Here is a 14,993-nt window from a genome sequence, read left to right as displayed (position 1 = left end):
TGTAGTGAGCAGAGTGAGGCTAAGGAAATTGTGGATGCACATCAGACTAGAATTGGAGGAATGCAGAGTTTTCTGAGGTTGTGGAACTGCAAGTGGTTACAGAGATGGGGAGGGGCAAAGCCATGATGGATCTGAACAGAAGGACAAGAATTTTAAATTTTGAGGGGTCGCTGAATCTAGGGCAGCAAGCATAGGGGTGATGGTGAATGGAACTTGCTGCGATTCAGGATATGCATAACAAATGTTTGGAGGAGATACAGTTTATGGAGACTGGCAGATGAAAGGTTGGCGAAGAACATTGGAATAGTTGAGTCTGGAGGTAACAAAAAACATGGATCAGATGATAGGCCAAGGCAGGAGTGGCGATGAGCAACAGTTAACATTGTAAATATTACAAGTTTTAAGTAATTGGGATACAATATATTTGAACACACAAAATTAAGTTGTTTGAAAAACCTTACATACTGCCCTTCCCAGCAACCAGTGGGGGGTGGCGGGTGGCGGCTTATAGCAAAGAAACTGGGAAAAAAACTGGTCAATTCCAAGGAAAAGTCTGGAAAATATCACCCAAGTTCCCGAAGTCAATGAATTTCATGGCACATCACTAGACGTTCGCAAACTAATCTACCTTTCCCTACTCACTAATTCATCTCAATCTCCTTCAGATCACAGGACAATGCACTGTGAGGAGGCAGTGGGGCAGTAATATTGTCACTGGACTAGTATTCCAGAGACCCCGGGTAATCTCTGGGGATCTGGTTTCAAATGCTGCCATGGCAGACGGTGAAATTTGAATTCAATGAAAATATCTGGAATCAAAAGTCTATTGATGACCACGAAAACATTGTTAAATGTTGTAAAAACCCATTGGATTCACTAATGCTCTTTAGGGAAGGAAATCTGCTGTCCTCACCTGGTCTGGCCTACATGTAACTCCAGAGCCACAGCAACTCTTAATAACTTCCAAAGGCCTAGTGAGCCACTCAGTGCAATGGAAATTAGGGATGAGGCGGCACAGTGGTTAGCACTGCTGCCTCACAGCGCCAGGGACCTGAGTTTGAGTCCTGGCTTGGGTCACTGTCTGTGCAGAGTCTGCACGTTCTCCCCGTGTCTGCGTGGGTTTCCTCCAGGTGCTCCAGTTTCCTCCCATATTCCAAAAGACGTGCTGGTTAGGTGCATTGGCCATGCTAAATACTCCCTCAGTGTACCCGAACAGGCGCTGGAGTGTGGCTACTGGGGGATTTTCACAGTAACTTCATTGCAGTGTTAATGTAAGCCTACTTGTGACACTAATAAATAAACTTTAAAACTTTAAATGCTGCCAGCGAACCCCAGATCCAATGAATGAAAGAAAACAAGAAAATAAACATCTCCATTGACTTGACCAGTAGCAAAGGGTTCAACTTTCTGATCTTGATTTATTTCTGATCTCTTTCCCTTGCCTAATCAGTCAAAAATCTGTCCTGTAGCCTCAGTACCTTTCACTCCCACTGCTTCTCTGGGCTGCCCCAAGATCACATCTTATAATCTGTTCCGTTCTCTTTACTTCAGGGGTAAGTCAGAATTTTCCAAATGCAAAGCCTTTGATGTGATGTCTCAGGTGAACGAATATCTCACTGGTATTCGCTATTTAGGATACGCATGGAAGGAATAGCCACCTGAGTGAGCTACTGGATGCTGAGAAAGTGATAGGATAGTGGAGAGAACTGGAACCCCTCCAATCTCACCCGCACATAGGAGCAGCACTGTGGCACAGTAGTCAGCATTGCTGCTCCACAGCACCAGAGACCCAGGTTCGATTCCCAGCTTGGGTCGCTTTTTAAGTTTGCACGTTCTCCCCGTGTCTGCATGGGTTTCCTCCGGGTGTTCCGGTTTCCTCCCACAGTCTGAAAGATGTGCTGGTTAGATGCATTGACCCGAATAGGCGCCAAAGTGTGGCAACTAGGGGAATTTCACAGCAACTTAATTGCAGTGTTAATGTAAGCCTTACTTGTGACTAATAAATAAAGCATGTGACAGTGTTGTATTCTGCCCCCCTCGCCAGCTCCCCTTCCTGACTGAAAAATTAGTCTGCCCAACTACCAAAAAGCTGACTGCCTTGCAGCCATTTTACGCTGGGAGTTACAGGGTGAGACTTCCACTCCCATCTGGAAGAGACCCCCCCGCCAATTTAATTGGCCAGCGGTTCTATAGTCCAATCAGTGCCAGGTTTGAATAGTGGCCGATGCTGGGACTACAGATAGTCAATGAGAAGTAGTAATGATGGAACCCGGTCTTCAAGGTAAGTCCAAGCTTTTGAATGGGCCTGGCTGGCAGATGCTGGCCAGTGAGGGAGGGTGAGGAGCTAGATTTGATAGGCCAGGGGGAGGGTTAAAGGGGGTGGGGGGTATGATCTTGGCGGGCAAACCGCACTTAAAATGCAGCCGGGCTGCCCACTTTGCTTTCACCTATCCCCTGCCATAGGGAAAATAAAGGCAGAGGTGAATGAGGCCTTCAGTGGCCATTAATCTCACTGTGCTACTGATAGGCATATCTCCCATGAACGTCACCCAGCTGTGGAGGTGGGGCAATTTGGATTGATGCCATTTTAAAAATTCATCCTCAGAATGTTGTCAACATTGGCAAGATCAAATTTAACTCCCCAAACCCACCTACTGGAAAATATGGTGATGAGACTTCTTCCTGAATTGCAAAAGTCCGTATGGTGAAGGTGCTCCCTGTAGCTGTTAGGGAGGGAATTCCTGGATATTGATAAGGGATAGAGGAAAGGCAATATGTTCCAAATTGGGATGGCTTGGGGAAGAAATGGCGGCACTCTGTTCGGGTACACTGAGGGAGAATTTAACATGGCCAATACACCTAACCAGCATGTCTTTGGACTGTGGGAGGAAACCAGAGCACCTGGAGGAAACCCACACAGACACGGGGCAAACCTGCAAACGCCACACAGACAGTGACCCAAGCCAGGAATCAAACCCGGGTCCCTAGCGCTGTGAGGCAGCAGTGCTAACCACTGTGCCACCGTGCCGTAGAGTTTGGAATCTGCTCATCCATTTCCTGTCCCAGCTGCTGAATTCTCCACACCTGCTTTCAGTGGCAGGATAAGAAACTCTGTGTGCGGGATCATGACACCCACTATGCATTGGGAAAGAAAGATGAGTTGGATTATGCTGCTCTATTCCCTGTTCCAGTTTGGCGAGTGGGGGTGGGTGAGCAAATGGAGTGCGGGCAGGGGACCTGAGCCTCTTTACACTTTGCCACCCAGAGAACCCGGTTCAGAGGGGGATTGGGTAGAGCCGGCTGCTCAGTGTCACTGAGCTGAACAGCCTGTGGACACCTGTTAAACATGGACACTGGTTTCAAGCAGAGTTAATAATAACTGAGCCGTGTCAATTATAGTCAGGTTACCTGTTGTTCCCTAATAATCACAATCAAGGAAAATCAATCTCTTAAACAGAAAGCTGGAGGAAAAAAAGAGATTTAAGCACAATGAGAGTTTGTGATGCAATCATTTTATTTTTCTAAAGCTGATTGGTTGCTGTCAGGCGCAGAGATCCCAGGTTCAGCTTATAGCTGTTCGTCATTTAGCAGCCCCACACCCCCCCCCCCATTGCTCAGTCTCCTGGCACTCACTGCTTCGGCTGAACAAAAAGCAAAGCACAAATAAACAGTTCTGTGGAAGGATCATTTAGATCCAAAATATTAACTCTGTTTCTCTCCTGACCAGAGGCAGAGGGTAATGGTTGAAGTTTTTTTTGTGACTGGAAGCCTGTGTCGAGTGGTATACCACAGAGATTGGCGCTGCGTCCCTTGGTGTTCTTAGTGTATGTCAACGATCTAGACGGGGACATAATCATGTTCGCAGATTACATGAAAACTGATGGTGTGGTAAATAGCCAAGAGGAAAAGCCTTAGATCACAGGAAGATATAGACGGGCTGGTCAGTGGCAAATAAAATTTAACCCTGAAAAGTGTGAGGTTTGAGCATTTTGGGAGGGCTAACAAAGCAAGGGAATACACATGAACAATAGGATGCTAGGAAGTCCAGAGGATCAGAGGGACCTTGGGGTGCATGTCCATAAATCCCTGAAGGCAACAGACAGGTAGATAAGGTGGTTAAGAAGGCATATGGGATACTTGTCGTTATTAGCCAAGGTATAGAATATAAGAGCAGGAAGGTTATAATGGAACTGTATAAAACACTTGTTGGGCCACTGCCGTTCTGGTCGGCACACTATAGGAAGGATGTGATTGCACTAGAAAGGGAGCAGAGATGATTCACCAAGATGTTGCGTTTCGGATATGAAGAGAGGCTGTTTAGGCTGGGGTTGTTTTCCATTGAGCAGAGAAGGCCGCGGGGAGACCTGATCGAAGTGTACAAAATTACTTGGGATATAGATGGAAAGAATCTTTCCCCCTCAGTGGAGGGGTCAATAACCAGGGGACATAGATTTAAAGTAAGGAGCAGGAAATTTAAAGGGGATTTGAGGACAATGTTTTCACCCAGAGGGTGGTGGGAAACTGGAACTCACTGCCTGAAAGGATTGTAGAGGCAACATTTAGATGAGCATTTGAAACGCCATCGCATTCAAAGTTTATTTATTTATTTAATAGTGTCACAAGTAGTCTTACATTAACACTGCAATGAAGTTACTGTGAAAATCCCCTGGTTGCCACACTCCGGCACCTGTTCGGGTACACTGAGGGAGAATTTAGCGTGGCCAATGCATCTAACCAGCACATCTTTGGACTCTGGGTGGAAACCGGAGCACCCGGAGGAAACCCACACAGACACGGGGAGAATGTGCAAACTCTACACAAGCAGTGACTGAAGCTGGGAATCAAACCCGGGTCCCTGGCACTGTGAGGCAGCAGTGCTAACCACTTTGCCACCGTGCCACCCGTAACAAGGTTACGGAGCAAGTGCTGGAAAATGGGATTAGAATAAATAGGTGTTAGGTAGCCAATGTAGACATGATGGGCCAAAGGGCCTCTTTCTGTGCTGTAAAACTCTCCAACTCCGCAAGTGCTGCCAAACCCGCTGAGTTTATCCAGCATTTTCTGTTTTTATTACATATCAATGGCCATTTGGGTAATTTGCTTCAGGGGCATCCATTAACTGTGGAAGAAAACCTCTGAGCACAGGTGAGGGCAGAAGGAAATTGGAGATAGAGTAAATTGAACTCATCAAAACATTTACAAGATGAAAGTTTTACCTTGAAAGATATTGACCTGAAGATAAGGCTCCTTCTTTCTGTTTGTCGTTACAGTTCACCATGCTCTGGATGAGTGTCATGTCTGGCCGTATAAACACAGCTGTTGATATGGCTCTAGATATTAGCTCCACCGCATCCCTCACGTAATTTCCCAGAACCGGTTTGTTCACTTCACCGTAAGCAAGGAGGCCGAGGGGCAGGCCTGTGGTTTGCAGGTCCTCAACGTTGAGCGGATGACCAATAACCCAGTGAAACTCGGGCGAAGTCAAACCCAACCCAGCTGCCGTTTCAAAGACAAAGCCAGAGCATTTGGCATTGCTGCTAAACATCAAAACAGAAGTGGATGAGTCCTTTAAATCACTCAATTTCTCGTGTAAAAAACGAATGATGCCCGCATCATCCATGTTTGTTAGGTTGAGTAAAGCCCGCAGTTCAAAGTTGGAGTTGTTGCTCAGGTAACTGAGGAACCTGGAGATATCCCAACTGTGGCACAAGATCACACTCACGTCATACCAGGAGTTGGTCTTAAGGACACTGATGAGCAAATCCATCAAGGAGGTCACTGAGCTCTCCATGCTCATCTGCAGATGCAAAGGATTCTGGAAGATAAATGAGTCTTGGGGTTAGCATCTGGAGTTTGAAAACGAGATTATCTATAACATCCAGGATCAAAAGGGAATTTGAGCTTAGCTCTCGAGGAGTAAAACCGACTTGGCACCTGACGTGTTCAACACCAGCCCAAAACTCAACCCAACCTCCGCCCAGCTCACCCAACAATCTCACTGGGCCACCGTCCAACTCACTCAGTGCCCTAACTGAATTTCTGTAACCCCCGCCCCGGGTTACACCGTTCCATGTCTACATTTTTCTAAACCTTTTGCCATCCTACATCTGAGCTCTACAGACTGATTTAAGCAGGGTATGTTCTGCAGGGAGTATGTGCTCTGTATTAATTCTATAGATGGAGGTTAGCAATAGTTAAAATCTCCGTGTGTTGGACACTCGAGAAGCTATTCAAAATGTTGACTGCAATTTATTTTTCCAAGCAATATTTTAGACTTATTTTTCACTGATTTCTGGTGCGATCATTCTAATTTTGAAGTAATTTAGTCTCATCTCAACACATGTAGGCATCGGATTTAGTGCTCGAGATTTGAATGCAAGTTATCTAACTCAAGAAACAAATGCATCAGTTCCTCAGGATCTTTACCAAGCTGATAGCAACCTCCACCTTAACTTTGTCCATGGATAACTATCCCGCTAACAATCAATGCTTCATGGAAGGACTATTTGAAAGATGGTTTCTCTGCAACTGGAAGAATTGTTGCCTTTGGGAGAAAAGGAGAATATGGAGAGAAATGAAAATATCTACACCAGAACTCTAGGAACTGAGATCTTGGTTTTGCCCTCATACCGATACATTTAAAAATCAATTAATGACTTGAGCTTCATTTTTCCTCTCTACCCAATCCTAATTAACTAAATTTGCAGAAACTGAGATTAATTATTAAGCACATATTAATCCAGGCTTATTGTACAGATTTATTCCTTGTTTGTTGTACACTGTCATACAATAAGAAATGGTGCTTGCGCTGAAGGAGCTTGAACATGAATCTTAATAATTCTGATCGATGCGCAGGAATATGGTTTATGGATTGTTTTGAAGCTTGATGTCAAGACATGAAACATTGCATTTTGGTAGAGCAGTAAACCTAACTGATAGGAGTCTTTGTTACCCTGGTAATTGCGCTGGCGATAGCGGGGTTATAGTTCAGCACTTGTGGGACTGATGAACTAATTCCTTTCTTCCTCTCTTGAAGGTGCTGAATGGTGGAGGGGAAGGAGGAAGACAAGGTTCCCTGGGCAATGTAACAAATGCAGCAGAGACTCGGGGCCAGATTTCCTTACCAAGGTGAATCTGCCACATCGGATCCTTTTCCAACCCAGATTGAAGGGTCCTACTAGATCCAATTTTCCCTCTGGCAACGCGGGGGTGGGACAGAGTCAGGCTCGCCAACATCAGAAGAAGATTGTAGGCGGACAAGGGGGCAGACTAGTGCCGAAGTGGGCTGGTTGGAAGGCCCAGCTTGGTTTTTCAGGACTTTGACCTAGTTGTTTTAGAAGTTCAGTGCCCACAGCCTTTAAATCCCATGGTCCCTACATGGCAGCTCATGGCCCCTCATAGCCCCATGCTACTTCCATTGTAACTCAGCTGGTATCCATCCTGCTCAGACCTCAGGAGACATGTGGAGGTGAAAACAAAAACTTCTAAAAATTCAGTACAGCTCTCACACATGTATACTTTATAATGAAAATCTCCCATTCACAAAACTCATTCAAAGCTTTTAAATCTCCAGTGTACAATCTCTCAAAAAAAAAACAAATACCATATCAGCCATATCAAAAGCAGCTAATCCTTGAAGAGATTCTTTGAACTGTCAATCAAAATGTAATTTCAGCACACCTGCTGAGATAATTATAGCTTCTGAAACTCAGCCAAGCATTCACAATGAAATAGTAATGATTTTTTTTTAACCTACACCAGATGGGCATCAATCAAAACAGTCCATCAGCAGATGGTTTTAAAAACTTTTTGGGGCATAATTCCTGTTCCACCTGCCACGGGAATTGTAACAGACAAGGAACGGACTATGGAAAGGTCCGTTGACTTCGAGCAGGATTTTCCACGTTGACCTTAAGCGGGATTTTCCAGTTGTGGGCCGAGCGTGACCAGAAAATCCTGTCCAATGTGTCTACTCCAACAATTTGCGACTTCTATACTGCCAGTTAAGACGTTAGGACAAACAAAATGGAATCTATTTGACCTCAGCACTAAGTTCAAACGGCCCTGATGTGTTTGGGTGTCCTGTTTATGTGAATCACATTCTGCACTCCCTCTTCCTGCTGGCAAAAGTTGGATTGGTTAGAAATGGGTGTGGGACTTATACATTTGGTTCCTATCCTCTTATTTTTAAAGGTCCATGGAGTTTTCCTGACTCTGCAAAACTCCGACCCTCCATCTGTTTCTCTGTCATACCATTTATGTAATGTCTTACGGCACCAACTCTAACCCTCTCCCTGGCAACAATCCTGAGGTTGAACCAGGCCTTTCACCTGGAGTCATATTTGACTCAAAGATGGGCTTGCAATCACATACCTGTGCCATCGTTGAGACCTCCATAACTTCATCAATACCTTGGCTCGTTTTCTGCTGAAACCTTCATTGCCTTTATTACCTCTTGAATTGATTATTGCAACACTCCCCTGGTTAGACTGTCATCTTCCACCCTGCATGAACATGAGCTTATCCAATGCAAACATTTTTTAAATTCATTCTTGGGATGCAAGGATTGCTGACCAGGCCAGCAATTTTGCCTATCCCTAATTGCCATTGAACATTTCAGAGGGCAGTTAAGAATTACTGTGAATCTAGAGTCACATGTAGGTCAGACTGGCTAAGGATGGCAGATTTCCTTCCCTGAAGGACATTAATGAAGCATTTTCTTTTAAAACAATTAATAATATAATTTTCTGGTTACCAATACTGAAACCAACTTTATATTCTAGATTTATTATATGAATTTAAATGGGATTTGAACCCATACCCCCAGAACATTAGCCTGGGCCTCTGGATTACTAGTCTAGTGATATTATGATTACACCACCATCTCTCCTTGGGACTTTCAATGACAGTAAAGGCACTATATAAATGTAAGTTGCTCTTGTAAAATATGCCAGATATACAGGCTGAATGCTAAAATCAGCAGTATACATGTACCCAGGAACAGAACAATCTTATCGACTGACTGTCCTAGCCACACTATGAGAAGCCAAAACGGCCTTAGATTTTGAGCCAAGGTCACCTATCACTGTCGTGAATTGTCCTATTCAGGCTAAGAGTGAATGATTGACACTCTTTCCTTTCCAAAACACACTTACTGCAATGATGAAACACTCATTTTACTTTTCTTTTCATTCATGGGATGTGGACATTGTTGGCTAAGCCAGCATTTATTGCTCATCCCTAATTGTCCTAGAGAAGGTGAGAGTGAGCTGCCTTCTTGAGCTGCTGCACTCCATGTTTATGGGAGGGAATTCCAGGACTTTGATCCAGTGACAGTGAAGAATATATTTCCAAGTCAGGATGGTGTGTGGCTTGGAGGGGAACTTCTAGGTGGCGGTGTTCCCATTTGTCTGCTGGCCTTGACTTCCTAGATGGTAGTGGTCAGGGGTTTGGAAAGTTCTGTCTAAGGAGACTTGGTATGTTCTCACAGTGCATGATGGCTGCCACTGTTCATCCGTGGAGGGAATGAACGTTTGTGGATGGGAAGCTAATCAAGTGGACTCTTTGTCCTGGGTGGTGTCAAGCTTCTAGAGTGTTGTTGGAGCTGCACTCATCTGAGCAAGTGGAGAGTATTCCATTACACTTCTGACTTGTGCTTTGTAGATGGTAGACAGACTTTAGGGACACAAGTCAATAACTCACGGATTTTGAATCTCTGACCTGCTCTTGTAAGCATGGTATTTATGTGGCTAGTCCAGTTCAGTATCTGGTCAATGGTAACCCCCAGGATGTTGATAGTGGGCGATTCAGCAATGCTAATGCCATTGAATATCAAAGGGAAATGGTTAGATTTTTTCTTCTTGGAAATAATCATTGCCTGGCACTTGAGTGCTGCAAATGTTACCTGCTACTTGTCAGCCCAAGCCTGGATATTGTCCAGGTCTTTCTGCATTTGGACATAGACTGCTTCAGTATCTGAGGAGTTGCAAATGACACTGAACATTGTGCAATGGTCAGCAAACGTCCCCATTTCGGACCTTAGGATGAAAGGAAGCAGCTGAAGATGGTTGGTGCTCGGATCTGGGGAACTCCTGCAGTGATGTCCTGGAACTAAAATGATCGACCTTCAACAACCATAACTATCTTCCTTTGTGTCAGGTGTGACTCCAACCAGCGGAGGGTTTACCCCTGCTTCCCAGTGACTTCAGTTTTGCTAGGGTTCCATGATGCCACACTCGGTCAAATGTGGCCTTGATGTCAAGGGCAGTCACTCTCACCTCAATTCTGGACTTCAGCTCTCTTGTCTATATTTGAATCAGGGCTGTAATGAGGTCAGGAGCCGATGGGCCCTGGCAGAACCCAAACTGAGCCTCAGGAAGCAGGTTATTGCTAAGCAAGTGCCGCTTGATAGCACTGTTAATAACACCTTCCATCACTTTACTGATCATCGAGAGTAGACTGATGGGGCAGTAATTGGCTGGATTGGATTTGTTCTGCTTTTTGTCTACAGGACATACCTGGTCAATTTTCCACATTGCCGGGTAGATGCCAGTGTTGTAGCTGTACTGGAACAGCTTGGCTAGGGTGTGGCAAGTTCTGGAGCACAAGCCTTCAGTATTATTGCCGGAATATTGTCAGGGCCTGTAGCCTTTGCTGTATCCAGTGCTGTCAGCCATTTCTTGATATCACATGGAGTGAATCGAATTGGCTGAAGACTGACGGGGGTCCTCCAGAGGAGGCCGAGATGGATCATCCACTCGGCACTTCTGGCTGAAGGTTGGTGTGATTGTCGAAGATTGTTGTTACCTTTTGCACTGATGTGCTGGACTCCTCCATCATTAATGATGGGGATATCTGAGAACCTACTCCTCCCCTGAGTTGTTCAATTGTCCACCTCCATTCACGGCTGGATGTGGTAGAACTGCAGAGCTTAGATCTGACCCGTTGGTTGTGGAATTGCTTGGCTCTGTGTATTACTTGCTGCTTATGCTGCTTTGGCACACAAATAGTCATATGTTGAAGCTTCATCAGCTTGACACTTCATTTTTAGGTATGCCTGGTGCTGCTCCTAACATGCCCTTCTGCACTCTTCATTGAATTAGGGTTGATCCCCTGGTTTGCTGATAAAGTGGAGGGAATATGCTGGGCCAAGAGGTTATAAATTGTGGCCAAATACAAGACTGATGCTGCTGATAGCTCACAGCACCTCATGGTTCCCTGGCCTTGAGTTGCTAGATTATTTAACATGATAGCAGTGCCACACAACATGAAGGAGGGTATCCTCAATGTGATTACAGGACTTTGTCTCCACAAGGACTATGCGTCACTCCTCCTGATATTGTCATGGACCGATGCATCTGCAGCAGGCAGATTGGTGAGTTGAGGTCAAGTGTGTTTTTCTCTCTTTTTGATTCCCTCACCACTTCACCTTAAACCCAGTCTCACAGCTTTGCCTTTAGTACCAATTCAGCCTGTGGGGGTGTTACCGAGCTTGGTAATGGACATTGAGGACCCCAACCAGAGTATACCTGTGCCCTAGTTACCATCAGTGCTTCCTCCAAGCGGTCAACATGGAGGAATACTGATTCATCAGCTGAGGAGTGGAGGGAATGTTACATGGCAACCAGTGGGAGGTTTCTTTGCCCACGTTTGACCTGATGCCATGACACTTCTTGGCGTCTGGAGTAGACATTGTACACTCCTAGGGCAACTCTGTTAACCACTGTGCCGCCACTTCTGCTGGGTCTGTCCTGCCGGTGGGACAGACAGACCCAGGAATACTGATGGTGGTGTCTGGGATATTGTCTGTAAGGTATGATTCCGTGAATATGATTATGTCAGGCTGTTGCTTGACTAGGCTGTGGGTTAGCTTTCCCAATGTTAGTAAGGAAGACTCTGAAGGATCAGCAGTTTTGATTTGATTTGATTTATTATTGTCACATGTATTAACATACAGTGAAAAGTATTGTTTCTTACGTGCTATACAGGCAGAACATGCTGTTCATAGAGAAGGGGAGAGTGCAGAATGCAATTTTACAGTCAAAGCTAGGGTGCAGAGAAAGATCAATTTAATGCGAGGTAGGTCCATTCAAAAGTCTGATGGCAGCAGGGAAGACGCTGTTCTTGAGTCGGTTGGTACGTGACCTCAGACTTTTGTATCTTTTTCCTGATGGAAGAAGGTGGAAGAGTGAATGTCCGGGGTGCGTGGGGTCCTTAATTATGCTGGCTGCTTTACCGAGGCAGCGGGATGTGTAGACAGAGTCAATGGGTGGGAGGCTGGTTTGTGTGATGGACTGGGCTACATTCACGACCTTTTGTAGTTTCTTGCAGTCTTGGGCAGAGCAGGAGCCATACCAAGCTGTGATACAACCAGAAAGAATGCTTTCTATGGTGCATCTGTAAAAGTTGGTGAGAGTCATAGCTGACATGCCAAATTTCCTTAGTCTTCTGAGAAAGTAGAGGCATTGGTGGGCTTTCTTAACTACAGTGTTGGCATGGGGGGACAAGCACAGGTTGTTGGTAACCTGGACACCTAAAAACTTGAAGCTCTCAACCCTTGCTACTTTGTTTCTGTTGATGTAGACAGGGGCATGTTCTCCTTTACACTTCCTGAAGTCGATGACAATCTCCTTCATTTTGTTGTTGTGTCTGGTGCTATGTCAATGCCGGTGGTTTGTCCAGTTTCGCTCCTTATGTAGCTGTTTGACTGGCTTGCTGGACCATTTCAAGGGGCATTTAAGAGTCAACTATTTGCTGTGTGGATCTGTCGGCCAGGTCAGGTGAGGACAACAGATTTCCTTCCCATAAAATAGTGAACCAAATGGGATTTTATGACAATTGACAGGTTTTTATTGAATTCAAAGTCTACCACCTGTCATGGTGAGATTAGAACACAGGTCCCCAAAGAATTACCCTGGATTTTGAGTTTACTGGTCCAGTGATAATACCACAATGCCTCACCTCCCCCTCATGCTGTGATGAGAATGCATTTCCACTTTAAGATAATATATTAGTCATAACCACAACTTAAGTGTTCACTGTTTATACAACTATTGCAAGAAGTGAAAATATTATTCATAAAACGTAAAGCTGCCGTCTTTCGTCTCTCTGAGCGACCTCGCTCTTTCTTACTCGCTCACTTTCTGTCTGAAATCTCAGAGTCAAAAAAATCTGCCCACCGTCAGCCCCAACTGCTCTCACCTCTGTTTCAGGAATGGATATTTTGCACATTGCTCTTAGTAACTCTTGAGTAGGGGCTCCTGGCTCACGGTAATCAAACTATCCAGAACTGTTGTGAACAATTCAGGACCAATGGCATTGCTCTCTTCACTACCCCAGTTTAACTTGAATTTAAGAGAGTCCCAAAGCACAACTATCACTCAAAACCTCACATTAGTAAGTGCCCAAGTCCCATGAAAGAGTTTTTTTCATCTGATATCTCTATGATCATATGTGACGATGCCGTACCTTTAAGTAATGTATTTATATCAAGGTTCTTTAGGGCATGTTTAAAATTCAGCTCTGTTTACGGTGTTGATCCTTCTGCTCCAGTCAGCCCACATGCTGAGAATCTAGAAGAATAATTGATCCTAGATAATGGGGTGTTTGTTTAAATTTAAGCTAATGCATTTCTCTGTATTTTAGGGTTTTCATTTGGTGTTTCAGAGTAGGGTTTAATTAGGTTGATTGACATGAGAAAGAGTTGTGTGCTAAGCTCACAGAGACAAGCAGGCAGATTCTGCTTGGGTCTACAAGAAACAAGAAGTGTTTCTCTCTCTCTCTGGAGGCTGCTATTTGAGTGTCAGAAGACAGATGTCTCTCTCTGTGTATATCTCTCCAGGGGTGTTCAAAGGCTCTAGGACTGATAACAAGTACAAATCATGTAAGCCTGTTGTTTGTTAACTGATTTGTGAAGGGGATTTTAAGTCTATGAGGAATAATGCTTAAATTGGAACTAATAGAGATAGACTAGCAGTTAAGAATTGCATCTTATGTTTAAGTATTTCTAGTGGCAAAAGTTATGCTAATTTGTTATATTTAAACTGTTTTGTTAAAATAAAGGTTGTTTTGATAAAAGATTCCTCGTGTATCAATAGAAAAACAACTGGAGTGAAATATCTTATCCTCACACTAATGCCAAAATAAAAAATAGTTGGAGTCTAGTCTAATCTCCTTATATACCCAGGGGTTTCTGATCTGGTCCCTAAAATGTGACTGAAAAGTGTTAAATTTGACAAAATAAAATGAGCACATTCAGGACAGAACTGGGATTGGCATTTCTGTCAGAAATCTGTAACAAAAGCTGTAAACAATCACAAGGCTGACACTTGGCATAGCCACACTAAAGGGTCATCACTTAGAGCTGATTAAATGCCTGGTAACTAGTTTGAGACTGACTGAGGAATCTGACAGAGCTGCACAAAAATCAATTTAGGTATGGAGCAGGAGAACATTGGAATAATCATTGAATCTCTACAGTGCAGAAGTAGGCTATTCAGCTCATCGAGCCTGCACCAACCACAATCCCAACCAGGCCCTATCCCTGTAGACCCACGTTTTACCCTGTTAACCCCCCCTGATACTAAGAGGCAACTTAGAATGGCTAATCAACCTAGCCCGCACATCTTTGGACGTGGGTGGAAGCCAGAGCACCCAGAGGAAACCCACGCAGACACAGGGAGAACGTGCAGACTCCACACAGACAGTCACCCAAGGCCGGAATTGAACCTGGATCCCTGGCACTGTGAGGCAGCAGTGCTAACCACTGTGCCACTGAGGGAGTAAGTCTCAAACTATCAGTATCCTCTACATTGGAAGCAAGCATTATGGGATTCAATTTTCTGATATTTTCAGGGGTAAGCCACTTACATATCCTCACATATCCTATGCTCTGAAATGTGCCTTTTCCTGTCAGCCAGACAGTGAGGCTCAAAGATCGCAACAGAAACCGTTGTTTCCAGTTGCTGAAATATTTTGTTTGCCACCATGTGATT

General features: G+C 44.6%; 1 protein-coding gene across 1 annotated transcript in view; it reads right to left on the bottom strand.

The window, feature by feature from the left end:
- The window catches only part of grin3bb (glutamate receptor, ionotropic, N-methyl-D-aspartate 3Bb), an 82,542-nt gene that overhangs the window by 44,786 nt on the left and 22,763 nt on the right, over positions 1–14,993 (bottom strand). The window contains exon 2 of the mRNA XM_078198002.1: positions 5,217–5,815. Within this exon, the coding sequence (XP_078054128.1) occupies positions 5,217–5,815 (599 nt within the window). The remainder of the gene's footprint in view (positions 1–5,216; positions 5,816–14,993) is intronic.

The sequence above is a fragment of the Mustelus asterias genome, chromosome 26 (assembly GCF_964213995.1).
Source record: "Mustelus asterias chromosome 26, sMusAst1.hap1.1, whole genome shotgun sequence".
NCBI classification, from domain to species: Eukaryota; Metazoa; Chordata; class Chondrichthyes; order Carcharhiniformes; family Triakidae; genus Mustelus; species Mustelus asterias.
This window is presented reverse-complemented; position numbering and strand designations above follow the sequence as displayed.